General features: G+C 47.4%; 1 protein-coding gene across 6 annotated transcripts in view; it reads left to right on the forward strand.

The window, feature by feature from the left end:
* The window catches only part of LOC119978481 (CREB-binding protein-like), a 218,298-nt gene that overhangs the window by 39,433 nt on the left and 152,968 nt on the right, over positions 1–25,897 (forward strand). For all 6 annotated transcript variants that reach the window (XM_038820142.1, XM_038820144.1, XM_038820146.1 and 3 more), the window contains exons 3-4: positions 16,268–16,444; positions 17,635–17,902. In XM_038820142.1, coding sequence (XP_038676070.1) covers positions 16,268–16,444; positions 17,635–17,902 — 445 coding nt within the window. The remainder of the gene's footprint in view (positions 1–16,267; positions 16,445–17,634; positions 17,903–25,897) is intronic.

Raw genomic sequence — 25,897 nt, forward strand, 5'->3', positions numbered from 1 at the left:
GAATTTCTTCTCTGAGGGTAATGAATCTGTGGAACTCTTTACCGCAGAGGGCTATAGAGGCTGGGTCATTAAGTATGTTTATGGCTGAGCTAGAGAGATTTTGAATTAGTAAGGGAATCCAGGGTATTGGGGATAAGGTGAATTAGTAAGGGAATCCAGGGTTATTGGGGATAAGGTGAATTAGTAAGGGAATCCAGGGTTATTGGGGATAAGGTGAATTAGTAAGGGAATCCAGGGTTATTGGGGATAAGGTGAATTAGTAAGGGAATCCAGGGTATTGGGGATAAGGTGAATTAGTAAGGGAATCCAGGGTTATTGGGGATAAGGTGAATTAGTAAGGGAATCCAGGGTTATTGGGGATAAGGTGAATTAGTAAGGGAATCCAGGGTTATTGGGGATAAGGTGAATTAGTAAGGGAATCCAGGGTTATTGGGGATAAGGTGAATTAGTAAGGGAATCCAGGGTATTGGGGATAAGGTGAATTAGTAAGGGAATCCAGGGTTATTGAGGATAAGGTGAATTAGTATGGGAATCCAGGGTTATTGGGGATAAGGTGAATTAGTAAGGAAATCCAGGGTTATTGGGGATAAGGTGAATTAGTAAGGGAATCCAGGGTTATTTGGGATAAGGTGAATTAGTAAGGAAATCCAGGGTATTGGGGATAAGGCGGAAAAGTGGAGTTAAGAATTATCACATCAAATCGGTCATGATCTCATTGCATGGCGGAGCAGACTCGATGGGTCAAATAGCCTACTTCTGCTCCTATATCTTATGGAATCCACATGTGCTGCCTGACCCTGACTACTTTTTAGTACAGCATTTTGCTTTTGTATTACTGCTTCATGGGCTGCAGTTTGGTTAATCCCTACTTAACTGCACTGTGCCTTTACTACATAGACTGCAGTGGTTCAAGGAGGAGGCTGTCAACCATCTTTTCAAAGGACATTGGGGATGGACGATTAATGCTTGCCTTACCAGTAATGCCCATGCCCCATGGAGTAATTGTAAAATAATGTGTGCATATACTGCTTTTTACAAGCCATGCTGTTTTTAGAACCATGTGTTTGTGGAACAGATAAATGTGTGGATACGGTTTCAATTTCATCACAGTCTAGTTTGCCACACACAATCATTGGCTTAGCAATTTGAGAAGCATGTTGATTGTTTAAAGTTGAGTGTTTATGCTGTGTCATGATTTGGAAATACTGTTGACGGGTCTAAACATTGCAACTGTAGTGAGAATAGCAGAAAATTACATCGTAGAATATAAATTGTTTGTATCAGTACTTATGGGAAGTAGAGAAAAATCTGAAATGCAGATAAATAATGTGAATAATCTTTTTTCTCTTGTGTTTGAAACGTTCAAATTATTTCCGTTCTAGGCAGTGCAATGAATAGTTATGCAAGAATAAAACTTCCCTTAGGACAGAATTCAGCCTTTCTTTTTCATTCTCCACTCTTTCTTGAAGAACAATTTTTTTTTGTTTTTATTTTAAAGTACCAAATTCATTTTTTTTCCAATTAAGGGCCAATTTAGCGTTGCCAATCCACCTAGCCAGCACATCTTTGGGTTGTGGGGAAAAACCCACGCAAACACGGGGAGAATGTGCAAACTCCACACGGACAGTGACCCAGAGCCGGGATCGAACCTGCGACCTCGGCGCCGTGAGGCACAGGGCTAACCCACTGCTGCCCTTCTTGAAGAACAATTGACCTAAAACAGTTTTCTTAATCATAGAACCCCTGCATTGCAGAAGGAGGTCTTTAAGCCGATCTATTTGTACTGACCCTCTGAAAGAACACCCTACCTAGGCCCACTCCCCTGCAACCCCACCTAACTGTTCAACATTAGGGCAAGTTAGCATTGCAAATCCACCTAACCAGCACATCTTTGGACTGTGGGAGAAAATCGATGTACCCAGAGGAAACCAACCCAAACCGTAGAAAATGTGCAAACTCCGCACAGCTACCCGAGGTAGAAATTGAACCCAGGTCCCTGCCGCTGTGAGACAGCAGTGCTAACCACATATTAATATAATACATCTATTTGATAACAAAGAAAAGTACAGCACAGGAATGGGCCCTTCGGCCCTCCAAGCCTGCAACAACCATGCTGCCCGTCTAAACTAAAATCTTCTGCAGTTCCAGAGTCCGTATTCCTCTATTCCCCTCCTATTCATGTATTTGTCAAGATGCCCCTTAAACGTCACTATCGTCCTGCTTCCACCACCTTCTCCGGCAGTGAGTTTCAGGCACCCACTACCCTCTGTGTGAAAAAACTTACCTCGTACATCTCCTCTAAACCTTGCCCCTCGCACCTTAAACCTATGCCCCTAGTAATTGACCCCTCTACCCTGGGAAAAAGTCTCTGACTATCCACTCTGTCTATGCCCCTCCTAATTTTGTAGATGTTGAAAGTGTGTTTATTTAGGGCAGCATGGTGGCACAGTGGTTAGCACTGCTGCGTCACGGCACTGAGGATCCAGGTTCGATCTCGGCACTTGGTCACTGTCTGTGTGGCGTTTACACATTCTCCCCGTGTTTGCGTGGGTCTTACCTCCACAACCCAAAGATGTACAGGGTAGGTGAATTGACCATGCTAAATTGACCCTTAATTGGAAAAAAAAGAATTGGGTAAGCGAAAAGCATAAAAGCATCCCCTTCAGGTGTGATTCAACAATCTTCCCAGACACTTTAATCAAACAAGTTTTATTCTAAGAACTTAGTTAACATTTATATAAACACACAGCAAGAATTTTTATCAATTACAAACATAAAGATACCCCACAGCTACAATAATCTATGTATGACACCATAATGAATTCCCCCTTAACTGTTCCAATTCAAAAACAAAATCCCATATTCCAAAAACCCCTTTCCAAGGGCGTGGCCCAGCACTCTGCATTCTCACTTGAATGGGACTTGCTTTCCCTGAGATTCTGACCCCTTCTCACCAGGTTTAAACCCTTCTGGAAAGCGAACTATATCTTTCAAGTTACCAAAACAGGTAACTATAAACAATGCATTTTTTTTCTTGAACAACTCTTTAAAATGAAAAGACAGGCCAAAACATTTATTTTCTCTGTCTGTAGTCCACAGCAGTCAAAACAGAAAACGAAAGTAAAACAAACCTCACAGCTCAACTCCACCCACAAAATGACAACACTGAAGCCATGTGATAAGACAAAAACATTTCTTAAAGGGACATTTCCATGACACTAATAAAGCACTCCAATGCATTTCGCAGGATTAAAAAGCAAAATTTGTCACTGTGCCGGGGTTGAACGAATGCAGATATCTTGGAACGCTGCAGGAGAATATAGAGAGGGAGGAGTGAGGCCATGGAAAGGATTGAAAATAACATGAACATTTTAAAATCAAGGCATTACTTAACTATGAGGCACTGTAAATAAGCACACACAAGGGTTATAAATGAATGGGACTTAGTGTGTGTAAGGACATGGGCAGCAGAGATTTAGGTAACCTCTAGTTTCTGGCAGGTATAATATGGGTGAACACCTGGAAATGCAATAGAGCAGTGAAGTATAGAGGTAACCGAGGCATGGATAAGTGTTTCAATAGCCGATGAGGTAAGGTGTAGTAGTCAGGCAAAGTTATTGAGGTGAAAATGGACGGTCTTAGGGACATTGTTGATATTTGGCCAAATATCGACAGAATTGTAATCTAGATAAGCCTCCAGTTGCCAGGGAGAGGAATGGGGTCAGTGACTAGAGAATGGGGGTTGCAGTGTGACCCAGGGAACAATGATTTCAGTCTTCCCCGTATTTAATTAAAGGGAATTTCAACTCATCCAATACTGGGTGTCAGGCGCGCAATCTGATCATTTGAGATAGTGGAAGAGTGGAGACGGGTGATAGTGGGGCTGAATAAAGTTTTGTCAGTGTTTGTGTGGATATTGATTTTTTTTGGGATGGGAGTAATTAAGGATCTCGTAGTGAAGGCACCCCAAGTTAGCAACAACCATAATATGATTGAATTTTACATTCAGTTTGAGGGAGAGCGGAATGGGTCTGAGAGTATGCTTTTGAACTTGAGAGCAATCAAGAAGCCGTGAATGCTGAGCTGATTAAAGCGAATTGCAAATTAGGTTATGGCAGCCATTTTCAGAATCAAGGCCACAACCCGTTTGGGGGGGGGGGGGGGGGGGGGGGGGGGGGGGGGGTCGTTGGTGGGTGTTGGGAGTGTCGTGGAGCGATAGTTTTCAGCATTCCTGATCACAGGAAGAAGTGCCCAATGGCTGTGACCGGCTTTTAAGATTGCCGGCTGTCCCGTGCAAGGAGTATCCCTCAGCTGGATATAGCAATCTGCAGGTCTGGAGCCCAGCGGGTCCCAGAACAAGATTTGTTTTCAAATTGATGGAGTTTGCCCTCCAAAAGCGGCAGACTGAAGCAGGTCACACGCCCAGTACACTGACGTCACGTGCTCTGGGCACAAAATCACAGAGGAGAGATTTCTCCATTTAGTAGCTGAAAGCAAGGGACAGGATTGTTTTAAAAACTAAAGATGGGTCATTTTGTAATAAGGAAGAGAGGGCCAGAGACACAAACAGATTAGGATCTCACAACTGAATCTGCTGGAGAGAGCTTCACAGGAGAGTCCAGGGCTGGACAAAGCAGTGCTGGATTGAGCTCCAGAGCCTCTGATGCACAACCCATTAAGAAGCTGAAACCAGGAACAAAGCAGTATAAAGATGATTTCATGAGATATGGCTTAATTAATTGCACCAATGCAAATCAGGATGCAAAGTCCATGGGCTGGTTTCTCTGTTTTGGAGACTAAGTCCCCCACGGCAGCATGAAAACGGTGGTCTTTTACACCAGTAAAACTGGCGTTAAACAGTCACCGATTCCCCGTTTTGCTGGGGGCTAGCAGGGAGGCAGCGTAGAGCTCGCATCTCATGTGCCGATACGGCCCTCACCACTTCCAGTTCCGAGGCTGCGCCGTGCTCCACGGTGGACTCAGCCCGCGGACCTGGACTACTAAAGTAGTGCCGCCCTTCGGCCGCTCGCCCGCCCCGGACCGCCCGCCCACAGTGCCCCCAGCCCCGAATGAAGCCCACTTGCCCGCGGATCGGCCTTCTCCCCCCCCCCGATTGGCGGCTCCGGATTGAGTCTGCAGCCGCCAGGCGAGGTTACCGAAAGGGTAAAACAATGAGAGTCCCATGGCATCCGTAACTCAGCCGGTTGGGGATGGAGCATCATGGAGCGGGCCCCAGGCAATGGCCTGAGGCCGTGGATAATCGGGAGTATGCCGCTTTTCAGGGGGCGGAGAGTACAAAAACCGGCACTGCTTCCGATGTTGGCACCAAAACGGATTCTCCGCCCCGTCGCCTAACGTGATTTTAGCGTCGGGGAGCAGAGAATCCAGCCCCATGTGTTATGTGCAAGGAAATACTGGCAAATGAAAGTTTTAAACCCTCAGAACGTGAAAGTCATGGCGAATTCCAGGACAAATCTCTTGATTTTTTCCTACGGATCCAGTGTGAACTTAAATCATCAGCTGAAGAACTTGGCAGAAATGTAACATTGAATGATAAAGCAAGTGCAATCGTGAGGACCAAACAGTCTCACCTGTTGCATTAAAGATAAGTAGGAATGGTGGGTCCAGAAGGTTGACCAGTTGGTAAAAGTGGGTCCCAGGAAAAAAGGTTTTAAAACACTGGATTAAAGGATAGGCCAATAGAGATGCAGTGGCTAACATTTAAGGAATATTTCAGAATGCACAGAATAAATTATTCCCACGAGAAAGAAAAAGTCTATGGGACAGATCCGCCATCCATGGTTAACTGGAAGACAGATCCACCATCCATGGTTAACTGAAAAGGCTAAAGATAGTATCAAACTTGGGGACTTCCGGTGCGGCGGCATGAGGTAGCAGCTGCATTTTGGGTGACTCCCACCCAAGTTCCGTCACTTTGGGCTTATCTGCCTGGTTGGAAGAATTATTTTTAAAACAGACTTTCCCGGAAGTGAAATTGACCACAAAAGAGTGCGATTCGAAATTGATATCAAAGAGGGTCGGACGGGTGAAATTACAAACGTTGAACCCAAGCAAGGAGGCAGCAACGATGGTGGAGGAAACAGCCATGCCTATCGCACTCAACATGATGACGGGGTGGCAGCCAGAGAATTAAAGAAATTTAGTGAAGAAATAGATGATCGCGTCAAGAAACACGGTCAAAAATTGAAGGCTTCATTAAAGCCAAGATGGAGGAAACTTTGGGCCCAGTAAAGGGAGAAACTGAGCAAAACATTTAAAGCGGTAAGCGTGCAGGCGGTGAAATAGAAAAACATGGAGCAGACCTTATCCCAGCATGAAGACAGACTTGCGTCTTTGGAGGCTGAAATGGCGATTGTCAGAGGTAGGAACAAGGGCTTCAAGGCGAAGGTGGATGATTTAGAAAATAGGTCCAGGTATATGAACCTGAGGCTGGTGGATCTACCCGAGAGAGTTGAGGGTGCAAGGCAGACCAAATACTTTGCTGTTTTCCCAATGAATGAGCTGTAATACTTGAAACTGTGTAATTTTACCAATGTGTAAATTTTAAATTTAAACTTTCCTTTTTCAACATTATTCTCTAGCTGCATCTCAGACAATAATTCAACTGCATGTTAGGGATGGTTCATCATTTAAAAATTATTAAACACTTTGTGCACCCTTTTGCTGCACTGGAGATTGACTGGGCCTTGAGTCAGAAGCCACGACTGATGGAGCCACCTCGAGCGGTGATCATTCAGTTTTATAGTTTTCAGAGAAAGGAACTGGCCCTGGACTTGGCCAAGAAAGGCCGGAACATCAACTGAGATGGCAATATGGTCAATATTTGCCAGGACATGGATCTGGCGAAAGCGACGGGCAGCTTTCAATAAGGTGACGTAGGTCTTGTTTAATCGAAGAATGCGATTTGGACCTAGCAAAATTAAGCGTCGTCATGTTTGACTCAAAAATATTTTTATTTCAAAACTCCCGAACAGGTGGAGGACATTAAAAGATCATGGTCTCGATTTTATTAGCGTGGAGGGACTCAAAGCCCCCGAATGTAGAGACTTGGGTTAACGACATGGCTGGGTTTCTCAGCCTCGAGAAAATAAAGTTTGCCTTCAGAGGGTCTACGCTAGGGTTCTCTCAAAGGTGGCAGCCATTCGTCGACTTTCTCGGGGAAAATTAAAATGTCAGCAGCAGCAACCATCCGTGGGGGGGGGGGGTGCTTCATTGGGATAGTGTGGGAAGACTCGCGTGGGGTAATGTCTATATAATTGTTATTGTATATTCTCTTTTTGCATTATGTTAATGTTCACTCTAGTTTGTTTTGTTATTATTGTTACTACTTTTTTATTATGAAAAATTCTGCGAAACCTTAATAAAAATACTTATTTTTAAAAAAAGATCATGGTCTCGCCACGGCTTGAGGGATGCGGGCGGGTGGGTTGGTCGGTTGGAATGTCAAAATTTCACTTTTTATTGTTCATGCTGTTAAGGTGCTGAGTTGGGTTAATGGTGGAGGTGTTCGATGGGTCGTTTGCTCTGTTCTTTTTTAGGATTCTTCTTTACGGGCTTAGTTGCTGGGATGGGGGGGATATTTCCTCAGCTTAAGGCCTTTGTTTATTATGGGTGGGAAAGAGGATCAGGGGGAAGAAATATGCTTGGGCAGATATGAAGACGAAGGTTAAGTAATAGGTGGGACCTGGGTTGGGATGGTCACCTTACTAACACTAGAAATTTAGCTAGTTAAGAAAGCCAAGTTGGGGATGTTCTGAGACTTAGTTTAAGCTCGATGGGTCCAGAAGGGGGAGGGGGTTAGAAGAGATGATAGGCTATCTGTTGACTGCGGGGGGGGAGGGGGGTGCATCTATGACATTTTGCGATGGTAATGATTGACTCCGAGGTGTTGGGGAGTGGGAATAGGCAACCGTGAGGCGTTTGTGCTAACCACTAGGCCACCGTGCTGCCCCTGCGGTGGTCATTTCTGACCATGCCCCACATTGGATGGACCTTGAGTTGGAGGTAGATAAAGGCATGGAAAGGTGTGGCAGCTGGATGTGGGTCTGCTGGCGGACATTTAATTCTGTGCAAGGATCTCTGGATCTATCCATGATTATATTTTGAACAATGAGAATGGCGAGGGCTCTCCATCAACACGATGGGAAGCACTGAAGGTTGTAATTAGAGGAGAAATTATACCTTTTAAAGTCCATGTGGAGCTGGAGGCAAGGAGGGAGTGGGAAAAACTAGTAGATGATCTTATAGAGGTAGATCATAAGTACAGTATGCAGAAACTCCTTCCGAAGAACTATTAGCGGAGAGGACAAAACAACAAACACTGTTTAATCTGATCACTACAGATTGGGCGGTACAACGGCTGAGGTGAGGTAAAAGGGCTATTTACGAATATGGGAAGCAGGCAAGTCTGCTCCAGGCAGATCAACTGAGGAAACAGGAGGCTGAGAGGGAGATTGCCCAGATTAGCACACGGGTGGGGCGGCTGGTCTCAGATCAGGAGAAGGTAAATGAGGTATTTAAGGCCTTTTACCAAAATTTAGACAGGTCGGACCCTCCATGGGATGGAAAAGATATGGTGGCATTCCTGGATGAGTTGGAGTTTCCCACGATGGAGTTACAAGAGGTCCTTGAAACGCCACTAGAGTTGGATGAGATCAAGTAGGCGATGAAGTTGATGTAGTCGGGGAAGGCACCGGGACCTGGCTGGTTCCTGGTGGAACCTTATTAAAAATTCATAGACCTAGTGGCCCCTCTGTTGTTAGGGATGTTTAGGGTCTCCTTGGAGAAAGGTGCTTTGCCACAGATGCTGAGGCAGGTTTCGATTTCCCTGCTCTTGAAAAAAGATACGGTCCCCTTGGTCTGTGGGGCACATCGTCCAATCTCCCTATTATACGGGGCTGTGGCTAAGGTGCTGCCTTAAGACTGGAGCGTAGTCTCCCTAAGGTGGTGGAAAAGACAAAACGTGTTTCATTAAGAGGTTGACAGCGAATGTGAGACGGCTGCTGAATGTGGTGCTTGCTCTGGGGGAGGGTCGGGTCCCGCAGATAATAATCCCGCTAGACACGTAGAAGGCATTAGACCAGGTAGAGTAGGATTATCTGTTTGCGGATTTTGAAAAATTTGGGCTGGGCTTTGTAGCGTGGGTGTGGCTGTTATATACCGCCCCATTTGCAAGTGTTTGCATAAAGTGACCTCTGACCACTTTCGTCTTTACCGGGGCACCAGACAGGGATGTCCGTTATCACCTTTGCGGCTTGCGCTATCTTTTTTTTAAAAATAATTTTTATTGGAATTTTTTGAGAAATATATATCAACAAAACAATAATAACAATAATAATAATAAACACCCCCCCCCCCCCCCCCCCGGCACCCGTAACAACGCATATAACAAACCCCCCCAACCCCAATAAACAACAGAATAAATTAACAATAAGCAAATTAACTTAAACACTATCCCCCTAACCCCCCCACCCCCCCCCCCCCCCCCCCCGGGTTGCTGCTGCTGCTGACCTAGTACCTTATCGTTGAGCCAGAAAGTCGAGGAAAGGCTGCCACCTCCTAAAGAACCCTTGTACCGACCCCCTCAGGGCGAACTTAACCCTCCAACTTAATGAATCCCGCCATGTCATTAATCCAGGTCTCCACACTCTGAGGTCTCTCATCTTTCCACTGCAGCAAGATCCTCCGCCGGGCTACTAGGGACGCAAAGCCCAAGACATCGGCCTCTTTCGCCGCCTGCACTCCCGGCTCCACCCCAACCCCAAATATCGCGAGTCCCCAGCCTGGCTTGACCCTGGATCCCACCACCCTCGACACCGTCCCCGCCACCCCCTTCCAGAACTCCTCCAGTGCCGGGCATGCCCAGAACATATGGCATGGTTCGCTGGACTCCCCGAACACCTGACACCTGTCTTCGCCCCCAAAGAACCTACTCATCCTAGATCCGGACATGTGGGCCCGGTGCAGCACCTTGAACTGGATGAGACTAAGCTTCGCACATGAAGAGGAGGAGTTCACCCTCTCCAAGGCGTCCGCCCATGTCCTCTCCTCAATCTGCTCCCCCAGCTCCACCTCCCACTTAGCCTTCAGCTCCTCTACCGACGCCTCCCCCGCCTCCTGCATTACCTGGTAGATGTCAGACACCTTCCCATCCCCGACCCACACCCCCGAAAGCACCCTATCCCTTACCCCCCACTGGGGCAGCAAAGGGAACCCCTCCATCTGTCGCCTAGCAAATGCCTTGACCTGAAGGTACCTGAACATATTCCCCGGGGGGAGCTCAAACTTCTCCTCCAGTTCACCAAGGCTCGCGAACCTCCCGTCAATAAACAGGTCTCCCAACTTCCTGATGCCTGCCCTGTGCCACCCCAGGAACCCGCCATCCATGTTCCCTGGGACAAACCGGTGGTTCCCCCGCAGCGGGGCCTCCACCGAGCCCCCCACTTCCCACCTGTGTCGCCTCCACTGCCCCCAAATTTTGAGGGTGGCCGCCACCACCGGGCTCGTGGTGTGCGGTTTGCACTATCAATAGAGCCACAAGCCATAGCCCTGAGGTCCTCAAATGCACGGGGAAGAATAGTTAGAGGTGGGGGGGAACACAGGGTCTCGCTGTAGCCCATGACTTTTGTCATGTGACAGTACCTTTAAGAATTGGGTGTTTATCAAATAGCTGCAGTGATCTGAGTGTGGGTGGAGCTGAGTTTTGGTCTGTGACTTTTTACTTTAGCTTTGAGCAAAAAGTTAGTGTGTGTCTGTGTTTTAGTTTTGTTTTCAGAGTTGGAGTTGCATCCAGCCAAACAATTTTGATCTCCCTCTTCATGAAAAAGAATGTCTTCAGATCACTTGCTAATTTAAAAGTGATAACTGCTCTCAGTAGAGAATTTAAACCTGCTGTCTTTGTTAAAGAGGGTATTTGACTTATCGATGTTGCTAGGAAAGATTAAGGGTTACTTATAGAGTACTGTATTCTTTGGGGGGAGTATTTGAGTTGATAAGATGTTTACTGTGCGTTGATAAAATGTTGACTGGATTCATAGAATAAACATTGTTCTGTTTTAAAAGTACTATAGATCTCTTGTATCACACCAGTAGAGTGGGCCCTTGTGCTCCCCATAACCAAAATCTATTAAAAGTTGTGGGTCAGGTGAACTCCATGATGCACTTTAGTGTTCTCTCAGCCCTGGCTCATAACACTTTCTTAAAAATAAATTTAAGAGTATCCAATTCATTTTTTTCCAATTAAGGGGCAATTTAGTGTGCACAATCTACCCACCCTGAACATCTTTGGGTTGTGGGGGCGAAACTCACACAACACGGGGAGAATGTGCAAACTCCACACTGACAGTGACCCAGGGCTGGAATCGAACCTGGGACCTCGGTGCCATGAGGCCACAGTGGTAACCACTGTGCTTCCCTATCCCGTGACTTACTATTTTATGTGAGGGATCTGGAGGTATTGATAGATAACATTATGGGAATTTTGCAACATTTTGGGGCCTTTTCTCGTCACAGGATAAATATAGGAAATATTGAATATTTTATGATTGGGTTGATGTGGCAGTTGAGGGGGGGGGGGGGGGGGGGGGGGTTTAGGGGACTGCCGTTCCGACTAGCTGGAAGTCATTTTCGGTATTTGGGTGTCAGATAGCAAGGGACTGGGGGAACTCCGGAGATTGAATTATATGAATCTGGTGGCAAAGGCCAAAGCAGACTGGCAAAAATGGGACGGAGTCCCATTATCCCTGGCGGGCTGAGTGTAATGGGTTAAAATTAATATCTTGCCGAGATTTGTATTCTGATTCCAGGCCTTCCGATATTCTTACCCAAGGTCTCTTTCAGAGAGATTGACCGTCTGGGTTTATTTGGGGCAAGTAAGGGCCCAAGGATCAGGAGGGCATTGCTCCAGAGGGAGAGACAATTAGGGGGCTTGGCCTTGCCGAATTTTCAATACTCTTATTGGGCAGCAAATGCTGAAAAGAGTAGTTTGGAGATCCGGGTGAGTTTTGGGTTTGGATGGAAGCAGAGTCTGTGAGGGGAGCAAGCCTAGTGGCTCTGATATCAGCTCCTTTATCAGCTCCATCACCAGCGGTACCAAAGAAACACTCATCTAACGTGGTAGTAGTAGCCATGTTGAAAATTTGGAGGCAACTCCACCATCATTTTAACTTGAGAGCCCCCTATAACTCAACCCTATCTGTGTGAATCAGTTATTCGAACCTGCTAGGTAGGATGTGAAATTTAGCAAATGGAAAGCTAAAGCTTCAGAGAAAGTAGGAGACTTATTTTTAGAAGGTCGGTTCGCTAGCTATGGGGAACTGAAAGAAAAATATGGGCTCACAGATGCTGGTAGGTTCAGGTATCTCCAGGTGCGCAGCTGGGTCAAAAAGTACTTTTCAGCCTTTCCGAAGAAGCAGCCTTCTAACTTGCTCGAGAGGATCTTAACCGGCTCTGGTTCAAAGGTGGCCAGCATTTCTGGTGTATACCAGCTGATGATAGGGGAGGAGATGGCTCAGCTCTTGGAAAAGGAAGTTTGGAGTGAGGCACTGAGGAGGATGAACTCAACCTTGTCCTGTGTGTAGCTGAGTCTCATTCAACTGAAAGTGGTGTACCAAGTACACCTTACGAATGCTAGAATGAGTCAGTTTTTTGAAGGGGTGAATGACAGTTTCGATCGTTGTCTGGGGACCCCAGCACATCGTGCGCACATGTTATGGTCGTGCTCAAACCTGGTGGACTTCTGGAGGTCCGTTTTTGAGACTGTGGCAGTGATCCTGAACATTGGGTTGGAGCTTTGCCCATTGGTGGCGATATTTGGGGTTTTGGTTGTGCCGGAACTCTGGACGGAGGTGCGGGCTGACGGCCTGGCCTTTGCCTCACTGGTGGCAAGGAGGCAGAACATCATGGGCTGGAGATCAATTACACCGCTGAGTGCCTCGGCGTGGCTGGGTGGCTTGATGGAGTTTTGAAAACTCAAGAAGGTTCACCGTGCGAGGCCAGTTGAAGGATTTTACCGCAGATGGCGGCTGTTTATATTGTACTTGAAAGAGCAAAGAGCTGGTCGCTGTTGGGTTGGGGGGGGACATGGTGGGTGAAGAGAACAGTAACTAAGGGTTTTTACTGTTATAAGAGAAGAGGGGGTGGGGAGGTGACTCTTATTGTTTAATTGTTATTCTGTGTTTGTTTTTAAATTATTTTTGTTCAAAATTTTTATAAACATAATTTTTGCATAACCATGCGCAACCATTAACATAAAATAAAATAAAAGTCAACCATATATATATATATATAGAGAAAACAGCAATACAACGTAACGAGACTGAGAAACCCAGCCATGTCACTAACCTGGGTCTCCACGCTCGGGGGCTTCCAGTCCCTCCACATTAAAAGGATCTGTCTCCGGGCTACCAGGGAGGCAAAGGCCAACAAGATGATCTTGTTCACCGCTTAAAGAAGGACTTGGGGATGAAGATGGGAAGGCACTGGAAGATGAACAGGAATCTGGGGAGAACCGTCATCTTAACAGTCTGCACCCTCTCCGCTAAAGATAGCGGGAGCATGTTCCCACCTTTTGAAGTCCCCCTCCATCTGCTCTACCAGCCAAGATAGATTAAGCTTGTGGAGGGTATCCCAATTTCGAGCCACCTGTATCCCTAGGTACCGAAAACTCTTCTCGACCATCTTCAGCGGAGGCTCTCCCAGTCTCTTTTCCTGCCCCTTAGCTTGGATCACGAACATTTTGCTTTTCTTCTCATTTAGCTTGTACCCCGAGAAATTGCCAAAGTCGCTCAGAATCTGCATGACCTCCCCCATCCCCTCTAGTTGGTCTGAGATGTACAGTAGCAGATCATCTGCGTAAAGCGAGACCCAATGTTCCTTCCAATCCTGTCTGATCCTCTCCTATCACCCCCAGGCACGCAGTCCTCAATTCTAGCAGTCAAGATCTTGGCCAGCAGTTTGGCGTCTACGTTCAGGAGCGATATCGGTCTATAAGATCTACACTGTAGCGGGTCTTTCTCTTGTTTGAGGATGAGTGAAATCGAAGCCTGTGATATTGTTGGGGGGAGGGTCCCTCTCTCTTTGGCCTCATTAAAGGTCCTAAGTAGGAGTGGGCACAGCAGTTCCAAAGATTTCTTGTAGAATTCTACAGGGTAGCCATCCAGCCCCAGGGCCTTGCCCGACTGCATGTTTCCCAGCCCCTTTACCATCTCCGCCAGCTCTATCGGGGCCCCCTGTCACTCCACCAGATCCTCTTCCACCTTTGGAAACCTCAGTTGGTCCATGAATTGCTTCATCCCCATCCCTCCCGGCGGGGGCTCTGACTCACACAATTACCGTAGAACGCCCTAAAAACTTTGTTCACCCCCTCTGGGTCTATGACCGTGTTGCCCTCCTTATCTCGTATTTCCCCAATTTCCTTGGCCGCCTCCCTCTTGCGAAGTTGGTGCGCCAGCATTCTATTCGCTTTCTCCCCCGTACTCATGGACAGCCCCTTTGGCCTTCCTCAGCTGTGCTACCGCCTTCCCCGTGGTCAGCAGGTCGAATTCCCCCTGCAGCCTCTGGCGCTCTTTCAGTAGCCCCGTCACGGGGGTCTCTGCGTAACTCCTGTCTACTCTGAGTATCTCCCCAACTAGCCTTTCTCTCTCCGCTCTTTCTTCTCACTGTGGGACTTGATAGAGATCAACTCCCCTCTGATAACTGCCTTCAGGGCCTCCCACACCATGGACGCCGCTACCTCCCCCGTATCGTTAGTTTCCAGGTAATTCTATGAGATCATCTTAAATGGCGGAGCAGGCTCAAGGGGCTGAATTGTGTACTCTTGATCCTTGTCCTATGTTTTCGGATGATGTCTCACAAGGACAGTATGTAGATACGAAATAGGAGAGACCGAAGGATAGATCTTTGAAGGGTGCCCAAATAACAATACAGTAGTTGCATCTGAGCAATAAATGTACTTCTGGATCGCTAGAGCTTTAAAAAAAAGTGTTTGAAATCACTTACTCATCATTATTAGAAATCAGTTGTGGACCATTGGTTGGCTGTGCTATTCTACTGTTGTGAAACCATCTTGCTTCACACAAGATGGTGGTTTGTTGAATGTTTTTGGCTTGTGACCGCTGTTATTGACTTTCTTTGCTCTTTCCCAGGTGGAAAAGATTAATAATTTCCAGTCAACTCCTGGACAATGCTATTTCACTGCCATGTTGATTTTGAAATAAAGTGCGCGCATTTTTCCCTGCCGATTTTCTCTTGCCTCTTCCACTCCCCTCCTAATCACAATATTGTTCTGCTAGTAAGTGGTGGCTTCCAGTAACTCGCCTCAGTGACCATTGTTCTTATGAGTCTTGGGAGTGAATGTTGGAAATTTGTTGACGTTATCAAATTCATAGCTAAGTTCAATCTTTTTCTGTCTGAATTTTGTGCATGTCCAACAAGGGTTGCTGCATGGAGATCAGCAGCATGAATCCTGGTTACTCCCTCTACTCTAAACTATCTTTAACATTGCTTTGGCCCTTTTCAACAAGCAGCAGGAGAATAGTTTTTAACTTTTGTAATTAATTCTTGACTTCCTCATTCCTTTCCACCCTCATAAATACAGCATCTTGTGTCTCTGGTATGTTACGTTAAATGTTCACTTCCCAAGAAAAGATCTGGAGATTGAATTAAAGCCATGGTCTAGACTTTCCAATTTCATGGCAATCTTTTCCATTTCTTTTTCATTGTGTTAGGGAGTTTATACAGGCCAGAAGAACCTGGGTTCAATTTCTGCTCTTGCTGAGATCAACTAACTCGGCACAATGTAGCAGGGTTTTTACAATTGTCTTAAATTAATAAGGGAGAGGAAAGTCAGTCAGCTTTCCTGCATGAAAAGCACTTTCGTGTGAGCATCAGATGCAGACAAACTTAGGCTTGGCTGTGATGCCATCCGTAGTCAAATAACATTACGCTCATTGGCTTGAAGAATGGACACTTAGGCAAGTACCTATAGAAGGATATCGAACTGTATTAATGAAAGAGTTAGCATTCCGAGAGGAAAACATTTTTAATTAAGAACAAAAAATGACATTGATGCTAATTTTATTGTGTGGGGGTTTCACAGTCAGGATTTATCTTGAGTGAAAAGATTGTTCGCTGTTTTAAAAATCTGTGCTTTTGTTTTCAAAAAAAATAATGAAAATGCAAACTGAATATTTGAGGAATTATTTTTGTTGTGATGTAAAACTGGAATGTTTCCTTTATTTTGTTGCAGATGGGGATTTCGGGTAATGCAAGTCTTTTTGGACAAAGCTATGGTCAAGCTGGTGGTCAACAATTAGGCGCTGCAGGGGTTGGACCTCCATTACAAAGCAAAAGCAATCTTTCTAATAGCCTGCCTCCATTTCCAGCTGATTTAAAAGGCACTCAAGTTACAAATGTGCCAAACATGGTAAGCAGGCTGTATGTTCCAAACACATTGGTACAAATAATTGAACTGCCCCAAAACGTCCAACATTTTTTGGTTTTTTAAAAATAAATTGAGAGTACCCAATTCCTTTTTCCAATTAAAGGGCAATTTAGTGTGGGCAATCCGCCTACCCTGCACATATTTGGGTTGTGGGGGCGAAACCCATGCAAAAACGGGGAGAATGTGCAAACTCGCACGGACAGCGCGGTGGCATAGTAGTTAGCACAATTGCTTCACAGCTCCAGGGTCTCGGGTTCGATTCCCGGCTTGGGTCACCGTCTGTGCTGAGTCTGCACGTTCTCCCCGTGTGTGCATGGGTTTCCTCCGGGTGCTCCGGTTTCCTCCCACAGTCCAAAGATGTGCAGGTTAGGTGGATTGGTCATGCTAAATTGCCCTTAGTGTCCAAAAATTGCCCTTAGTGTTGGGTGGGGTGACTGGGTTATGGGTGTAGGTTTGGGTGGGGTGCTCTTTCCAAGAGCCAGTGCAGACTCGATGGGCCGAATGGCCTCCTTCTGCACTGTAAATTCTATGATATCTATGATTAGCAATGTAACTGGACAGTGACCCTGGGACCTCGACAGCGTGAGGCAGCAGTGCTAACCAATGTGCCACCGTGCTGCCCACCCAAAATGTTAAACCTGTGGAAAGAAATGTTTTTGTCATGAAGTAAGTTGCAGACCTGCTCTTTTAAAATGCTGGATTCACACAGTTAATGGGGAGACACCTCATGGAAGATCTATCGGCGATATTGTAAGTTTTGTGTCCTTCCAGCTTATTTGTCAACATTGGTAGTTGACATTGGGCTTGAAGCTAAAGTTTGTGTTGTATTTTTAATTTACCCTTCATCTTTTTTTTCTGTCTCCATGAAGTAACTAATTTAATGGAAAATAATTTTGACTTTTTTTTGAAAAAAGAGTAACGTAAATGACGCACTCGTCTGAAAGAAAAGTTTTAAATGTACTCCTTATCAAAAAACTTGGTGTAAATTGCATGGGTGCATCATTTGGCCTTCTAGCCAGTGGCAGAATGCTGGTCTATTTTTGGACATGTTTGTCCTGCAGTTCTCTATATGTTCAATTTTATTTAGAAGCTTTTTGCTTTCCTCATCCAATTTAGAAATTGTCACTGGATTTTGAGTCCTCTTTTCACCGTTTCTTTCTTTTCTTTACAAGTCGCAACAACAGTCCCAGGTTCAACAGGTAGGGATGGTACAAGTACCGTCCCAGGTACCAACACAAGGAATGGCATCTGCACCGACTGCAGACCCTGAGAAACGCAAACTGATACAGCAGCAGCTGGTCCTACTGCTTCACGCCCACAAATGCCAGCGGAGAGAACAGGCAAACGGTGAGGTGCGATCCTGTGCGCTGCCCCACTGCCGAACCATGAAAAACGTCCTGAATCACATGACTCACTGTCAGGCAGGCAAGTCCTGCCAGGGTAAGTGTACTTGGTTGGACTTTTTGTGCACTACTTACACATTTTAATAAGCCAGGTGGCCAAACGTTCAAATACAGCCCCTCTGCAGATATCTATAAAAACATTGAACTGTAAACTGTTTTCAGTATGTCTTTTTTAATAAACATTTTATTGAGGTATTTTTGGGATAGTAACAACAACAAAATAAACAATATACATGAAACCATGAGCATAGTGCAAAAGCCATTCACCTCTCGTACATGTCCCACCCTTATTGACCCCCTACTCTAATCTAAACTACTACAACCCCCCTTGGCCAACGAACGGTTGCCACCTCCGGATGAACCCTACCAGTGACCCTCTCAAGGCGAGCTTGATTTTTTACAAACAGAGAAAGCTAGCCATGTCCGATAGCCAGGTCTCTGACTTTGGGGGCTTTGAGTCCCTCCAAGCTAATAGTATCCATCTCCGGGCTACCAGGGAAGCAAAGGCCAGAACGTCTGCCTCTTTCTCCTCCTGGATTCCCGGGTCTTCTGACACCCCGAAAATCGCCACCTCTGGACTCAGCACCACCCTTGTTTTTAACGCCGTGGACATGACATCTGCAAACCCCTGCCAAAATCCCCTAAGCTTCAGACATGCCCAGAACATGTGGACATGGTTCACCGGTCCTCCCGCACATGGTTCACCGGTCCTCCCGCACATTTTGCGCACCTGTCCTCCACCCCAACGAATCTGCTCATCCAGGCCACTGTCATGTGAGCCCCGTGAACAACCTTAAATTAAACCTGGCACATGTTGCAGAGTGTTGACTCTATTCAATGCGTCTGCCCATAGACCATCCTCTATCTCAATATTCAGCTCCTCCTCCCACTTGCACTTCAGCTCCTCAGTCTGCGTCGCCTCCGACCCCATAAGCTCCTTATAATTGTCCGAGATGCTCAACTTCTGCTACCCACCCTCTGGAAACTACCCTGTCCTGAATCCCCCTTAGCGGTAGGAGCGAGAAAGTTAACACTTGTTTACGAAGGAAGTCCCGCACCTTCAGATACCTGAATTCGTTTCCCCTCACCAACCCAACCTTTTCCTCCACCGGGGCAAACCGGTGATTATCACAAATTGGGGCCTAAACCGATGCTCCCACATGTTGCCTCCACTGGCCTCAAACTCTCAGGGCCGCCACCACCACTGGACTGGTGGAGTACCGTGCCGGCGGGAACGGCAGAGGCATTACCAATGCCCCCAAACTGGTGCACTTACATGAAGCTGCCTCCAGACGCACCCAATCCGACCCCTCCCCCACCACCCACTTCCTGATCATGGCTATATTAGCCGCCCAGTAATAGTTGCTAAAATTTGGCAGCACCAGCCCGCCCTCTCCCCGACTCCACTGAAGCATTACCTTCCTTACCCGCGGGGGTCTTGCCCGCCCAGACGAAGCCCGTGGTCACTCTATTGACCCGCTTAAAAAAGGATCACGGAATAAAGATGGGTAGACACTGAAATACAAATAGGAATCTCGGGAGAACCGTCATCTTCACTGTTTGCACCCTCCCAGCCAGAGACAACGGAAGCGCGTCCCATCTCCGAAAATCATCCTTCATTTAGTCCACCAGCCGGGCCAGATTCAATTTATGCAGCCGGTCCCATTCCCGTGCCACTTGGATGCCTAGGTACCTAAAGCTTCTCTTTACTAACCTAAATGGCAGTTCTCCAGTCGCCTCTCCTGTCCCCTCGCCTGGACCACAGACATCTCATTCTTTCCCATGTTAATCTTATCCCCCGAAAACCAGCTAAATACCCCTAGAGTTCAAGATTTCTTCCGTCCCCTCTATTGGATCCAAAACGTACAGAAGCAGGTCATGCGCATAGAGTGAAACCCTGTGCTCCACACACACCCACCCCCCCCACCCCCCCCCCCCCCCCCCCCCCAAAACCCAGACCCGTCCTCTCCAGCCACTCGAGGCTCTCAGAGCAAGAGCAATTGCCAACGGCAATGGCTCTATAGCCAGTGCAAACAACAGTGGGAAGAGGCTGCATCCCTGTCTCGTCCCCTGGTGCAGTCTAAAATAGTCCGATGTTATCCTATTCGTCCGTACACTTGCCGCAGGAGCCTGATACAGTAACCTGACCCAGTCAATAAAGCCCCGCCCGAATCCAAACCATCCCAGTATCTCCCACAGATAGTCCCATTCTACCCGGTCAAAAGCCTTTTCTGCATCCATTGCAATCACTACCTCTACCTCTCTACCTTCCGGGCGCATGATGATCACATTTAACAGCCTTCTTACATTGGCCACCAACTGCCTGCTCTTAACAAACCCTGTCTGGTCCTCCCCAATAACATCCGGAACACAATCATCAATCCTGGAGGGCAAGATTTTGGCCAGCAATTTGGCACTACATTCAACAGGGAGATCGTCCTGTAGGACCCACACAGCTCTGGGTTCTTGTCCCGCTTAAGAATCAACGAAATCGTTGCCTGTGACATTGTCGGGGGTAACACTCTTCTTTCCCTTGCCTCATTCAACATCCTCAACAACACCGGCCCCAAGATCCCCGAGAACTTTTATAAAACTTCACTGGGTACCCGTCCAGACCCGGGGCCTTACCCGCCTGCATGCCCTTCAAGCCCTCCACTATCTCTTCCAGCCCGATCGGGGCCCCCAGCCCTTGTACCCGCTCCCCGTCCACCTTGGGGAAATTCAGCCCCTCCAAGGTGTGACTCAACCCCTCGGGCCCCGTAGGGGGTTCTGACCTGTACAGCCTACTGCAGAAATCCCTAAACGCCTTATTCACCCCTACTGAATCACCAACCAGGTTCCCATCACCGTCCTTTACTTTCCCTACCTCCCTGGCTGCCTCCCTCTTCCTAAGCTACTGTGCAAGCATACTGCTGGCCTTCTCTCTATGTTCATTGATCGCCCCCCTCACCTTTCTCAGCTGCTCCACCGCCCTCCCTGTGGTCAGCAAGCTAAACTCCGCCTGTAACCTCCGCCGTTCCCTTAAAAGCAGTGCCTCTGTGGTCTCCGCATACCTCCTATCAATCTGTAGTAACTACTTTTCCAGTCGGTCCGTCTCCGTCCTGTCCACCTTCTCCCTATGGGCCCGGATCGTGATCAGCTCCCTTCTGAACACTGCCTTCAGTGCTTCCCACACCACCGCTGCTGAAATTTCCCCTGTGTCATTGACTTGCAGGTAGCTCTGAATACATTTCCTCAGCTGCTCGCACACCCCTTCATCTGCCAAAAGTCCCACATCCAACCTCCAGTGCAGGCGCTGGTTACTGTCTTTACTAACCTACAGGTTAACCTGCAGAGCATGGTCTGAGATTGTAATCGCCGAATACCTCGTGTCCACCACCCCAGCCAGCAAGGCCCTGCCCAAAATAAAGAAATCAATCCGGGAGTACACTTTATGCACGTGTGAGTAGAAGGAGAATTCCTTCACCCTCGGCTGCCCAAATCTCCATGGATCCACCACCCCCCATCAGCTCCATGAACCCTCTTAGCTCCTTTGCCATTGCTGGCACCCCTGCCCGTTTTTTGAGCTTGACCGGTCCAAGCCAGGGTCCATAACTGTATTGAAGTCCCCTCCCATGACCAATCTGTACGAGTCCAGGTCCGGTATCTTCCCCAGCATCCTCCTTTATAAACTCCACATCATCCCAATTTGGCCCATATACATTACTAATACCGCCTGCATCCCTCCAGTTTTCCACTGACCATAATGTACCGACCCTCCCACGTCCGAGACTATTCTACTCGTCTCAAACACCACCAGCTTATTGATCAGGATCGCGACCCCTCTAGTCTTTGAGTCTAGTCCCGAGTGAAAGACCTGACTGACCCAGCCTTTCCTCCGTCTAACCTGCTCTGTAACTCTAAGGTGCGTCTCCTTCAACATTACCACATCCGCCTTCAACCCCCTAAGATGCACGACCACCCGTGCCCTTTTGACCGGCCCATTTAACCCTCTAACATTCCAGGTGATCAGCCTAGTTGGGGGGCGCATTGCCCCCCCGCCCCCGATCAGCCATCCCCCTTTTTAGGCCCGCCTCCAGCCCGTGCTCTGCACCTCCACTGGCACCAGCCCCAGCCCCCAACCTCCTCTCTGTCCCTCAACCCAAGTCGCTCCCTTGTCAGCAGAACATTCACCCCCCCCATCTCCCCCGAACAACAATACCCTGTAACCAACCCCTTTTCTAAGCCAAACATATGCACACCCCCCACTGCGCTTCCGTGAGCTAGCCTGCCCAGCTAGCTTGGTGGCCCCCATCCCTGGTGCCAGATAGTCTCCCACCTAATGCACCCTGCTCATACAAACAAACTCCAACATCAAACAATCCCCCCACAATTGCCCAATAGAAAAACACCAAGATCAAAACAAGCACCTCTCCACCCCCCAACAGTGCGAATGAAAATTGTAACTCAGCTCTACCGCTGGTTCCAAATCAATGCAAATGGCATCACAAACATCTTCCATGAAACGCAAAACGGGAAACTTTTTACAAAAACAGAGAAATAAAAAGAAAAAACAAAAACATGAACGCTGCAGCCAAGTTCAAAATTTCTCAATCCATCACCAGCCCTTTTTTGCAAAATCTAATGCGTCCTCAGGCGTGACCCAGAGAAGACTGGGTATTACAGTCCAAACTTCACCTTTTTCTTAAAAAGGATCAACCTGATCTGGTTGAAGCCTGCTCTCCTCCTAGCCTACACCCAGGTCCTGGTAAACCCGCAGGATGCTATTGTCCCATTTACAGCTCCGTGTCTGATTGGCCAACTGTAGAATGCGCTCCTTATCCGAGAACCTGTGGAATCTCACCACCATTGACCTGGGGGGGGGGGTTCTTCCATTCGAGGCTTCCTCGCGAGTGCTCTGTGAGCCCTATCCACCTCCAAGAGACCGGAGAATGTTCCATCCCCCAGCAGCTTCACAAACATGTCTGCGATGTCCGTTTCTTCGGACCCTTCCGGGAGCCCGACGATTCTTAGGTTCTGCCAGCGGGACCTATTTTCTAGGTCCTCCACCTTCTCAGCGCCTTCTCCACATTCTGGATCACCCGATCCTGGGCGTCAATCTATGCTCCAACAGCTCAATCGACTCTCTTACCGGGTCAAAGCTGTCCCATTTCTGCATAGCAAAGCCTTCCTGAATGACTTTCAACAGCTGCTCCATAGACTGCTGGGTCGACAAGGCAGAGGTCCGAACCTCCACCATGCTGTCTTCCGTTGAAGCTACAGCCCAAGCCTTCTCTATCTTTTTGTTTCTGTCCTTATGAACACTTCTAGTCCTTCTCTCCATGCACCAAAGTGGGAATTCAGAAATTAATTGCCACTAACATCCGTTTTACAATTCAATTCCAGTAGAAAAACGGGGGAGAGATCTAAAAGTCCGACCAGAGCGGGAGCCACCAAATGTGCGACTTACTTCTTCATAGTCGCCACCGGAAATCCCCTGTTTTCAATATGTTAATGGGCGTTTGAAACCTAATTTTAAATTTCTCTTAGCTTTTTTAAAATAGCAAAATGGTGTTGAACACGAGGCTAATCCATACCCTTCAAGGACACTTTGCAAAAGCCCAGGCAGTAGGCAAGATAAGTGCTGCTTTGAAGGATATATAGTACTTCAAATTTTATTTTAACTCCAGTAGTTGGCTATGAGGGGGTATTCTCTCTTTCTAACACTGCAGGTTGGTTTTGATTCATGAAACTCCTTCCTACAACACTGATTTGAGGTGACATATGCTGAACAGAAATTAAGTTCTGTTTGCGTGAATATGAAAATCAAGCCTTTAACATTTAATAACTTAACTGATGTAGTTTCTAATGTAATGTGACTCATTCCCATTCCTCCCCTCTGTTCACAGGTTCCAGAAACAGTACCAAAACAATTACAAATTGCATCCTATGTGACTTGACAAAAATAAACTCTCTCCCACCGCCCCCATCCTTTTTGACCTATCACTTAGAATGTTCAATGAAAAGAGTGTTTAAAAAAGAGGATTGAAGCGTATTTGCGATAAAGTCCCCTGTAATTTGTGATCTGATGTAGTTCTCATGTTTGATAACTGCAGACTTCCAGTGGGCGGTAATGTGCTGAACAATCACACGAAAGGTGGCTCTCGTCTAGAAACTTTTAACTACGGGTCATTTATCGGGAGATCAACGACTAAACCCGCAAACCACACTCACCCAAAATAAACAGCCACCCGAGGAAATGCCCTCAAATCCCACTTAGAAACAGAAAGGACAGCAAGAGCAGTAAGAGTCAGGAGAGAAAAACACAGACAGCGGACACGAAGAGCGAAGCAGAGCAGGACATGGTGGACCGGGAAGGATCACCAACACGATCCCCGACCCACCCACTGATGGGCTGTGGATGGAACCCCAACACAGGAGCATCTAAAACTCAGGGACTCTATTAAGGAGGACCTCATGAGACCGTGAAGGCGGTCATAGTAATTGCTTTAACCCCTTTCAAAGAGGCGCTGGAGAAGGGATTGGAGACCCAAGAGGCAACGGTGCGGGAATTGGAGAAAACAGCTACCAACCAGAGTGACCGGACCGCATCGCTCAACAGAGATGGCAAGGTGGGTGGCGGCCCAAGGAGCACTCAAGTCAAACGTGGAGAACCAGGAAAATAGATCCTGCCGCCAGAACTTAAGAATCGGAGGGCTACCTGAGGGCAGGAGCCCAACAGACTATGTAGTGCAGATGCTGGGGAGGTTGATGGGGGGAGAAAGCTTCCCCAAGCCCCCAGAATTGAACAGAGCCCTCAAGTCGCTCAAGGGTCCAAAACAGTGGAACCACCAAGAGCGATCATTGCAAAGCTCCACTGGTTCCAGGACAAAGAGCGAATTTTGAACTAGGCAAGGAGCACACAGTCCTGCAAATGGAAAGGATATATGATCGGTATGTACCAGGAGGTTGGGTCCGGCCTGGCCAAGCACCGGGCTGAGTTCAGTGGAACCAAGTCAGCCCTGTAGCCAGCAAACTGTGGGTGACCATATGGCAACAGGGAGTACTATTTCAACACGGCAGGAGAAGCAGATGAAGTTGATAATAAGAATAATCTTTATTATTGTCACAAGTAGGCTTACATTAACACTGCAATGAAGTTACTGTGAAAATTCCCTCAGAAGAACATGCTCAGAAGAAAGCAGTAACGGACAGACATGGAACACTAACCGTGTTCTTTGTCTTTGGTGTTCCTTGGGGATGATCATCTGCACATTCTAAGAGGGGGTAAGGCGGAGGGACACCAAAGCAGGAGCTGGGGGGGGAATGGGGACAAAATGGGCAAAAGATAAAAGGGAAAACACTCCCAAAGGGGGAGCCAACCTGACAAGCGAGCATGCAAACACATGATTTTGGGGGGGAGGCACGGCGATACTATTGAAAGGGAGGGAGTGTCTGGCATAAGAGGGTAAAACAACAGATCGGGGAGAAGAAGGGCAAGGGAGGGAGTGGCCACCTGAAAAGCCTGAGGGCCGATGTAGTCTTCCTCCAAGAGATAAACCTGAGGAGAAGGACTGACTGTGGGTAAGAAAGAGCTGGATAGGTGGATAGGACAGACCTCCTGAGTGTATTATGGGACAAGAGCTAGAGGGGGGGCCATACTGTAGAGCAAGAAGACAACATTCACAGCAGCAAATACAGTAACGGACCGGTGAGGGTGCTGTTATGGTCAGCGTTGTTCCTGAAGGGGCACCAGTGATGCTTGTGAATATATACGTACCTAACTGGGACGATGTAGACTTTGTTAAAAAGACCATGGCAGAAATCCCTGACCTAGACACACACCGACTTCAGCTGCGTACAGGACCCGTGAACGGACAAATCTAACCCCCTAATCGAGGAAGCAGTCAGCGATGGCGAGGAAACTGAAAGCCTTTATGGAGAAAATTGCGGGGGGAGGCTCGCGAGATCAGAATGGCTTTGTGGGGGGTAGGTCGTGCGAGATCAGACGGGCTTTGTCAAGGGCAGATAACAAACGGTGAACATCAGACAT

This window comes from Scyliorhinus canicula, chromosome 15, assembly GCF_902713615.1.
Source record: "Scyliorhinus canicula chromosome 15, sScyCan1.1, whole genome shotgun sequence".
Taxonomy (NCBI): domain Eukaryota; kingdom Metazoa; phylum Chordata; class Chondrichthyes; order Carcharhiniformes; family Scyliorhinidae; genus Scyliorhinus; species Scyliorhinus canicula.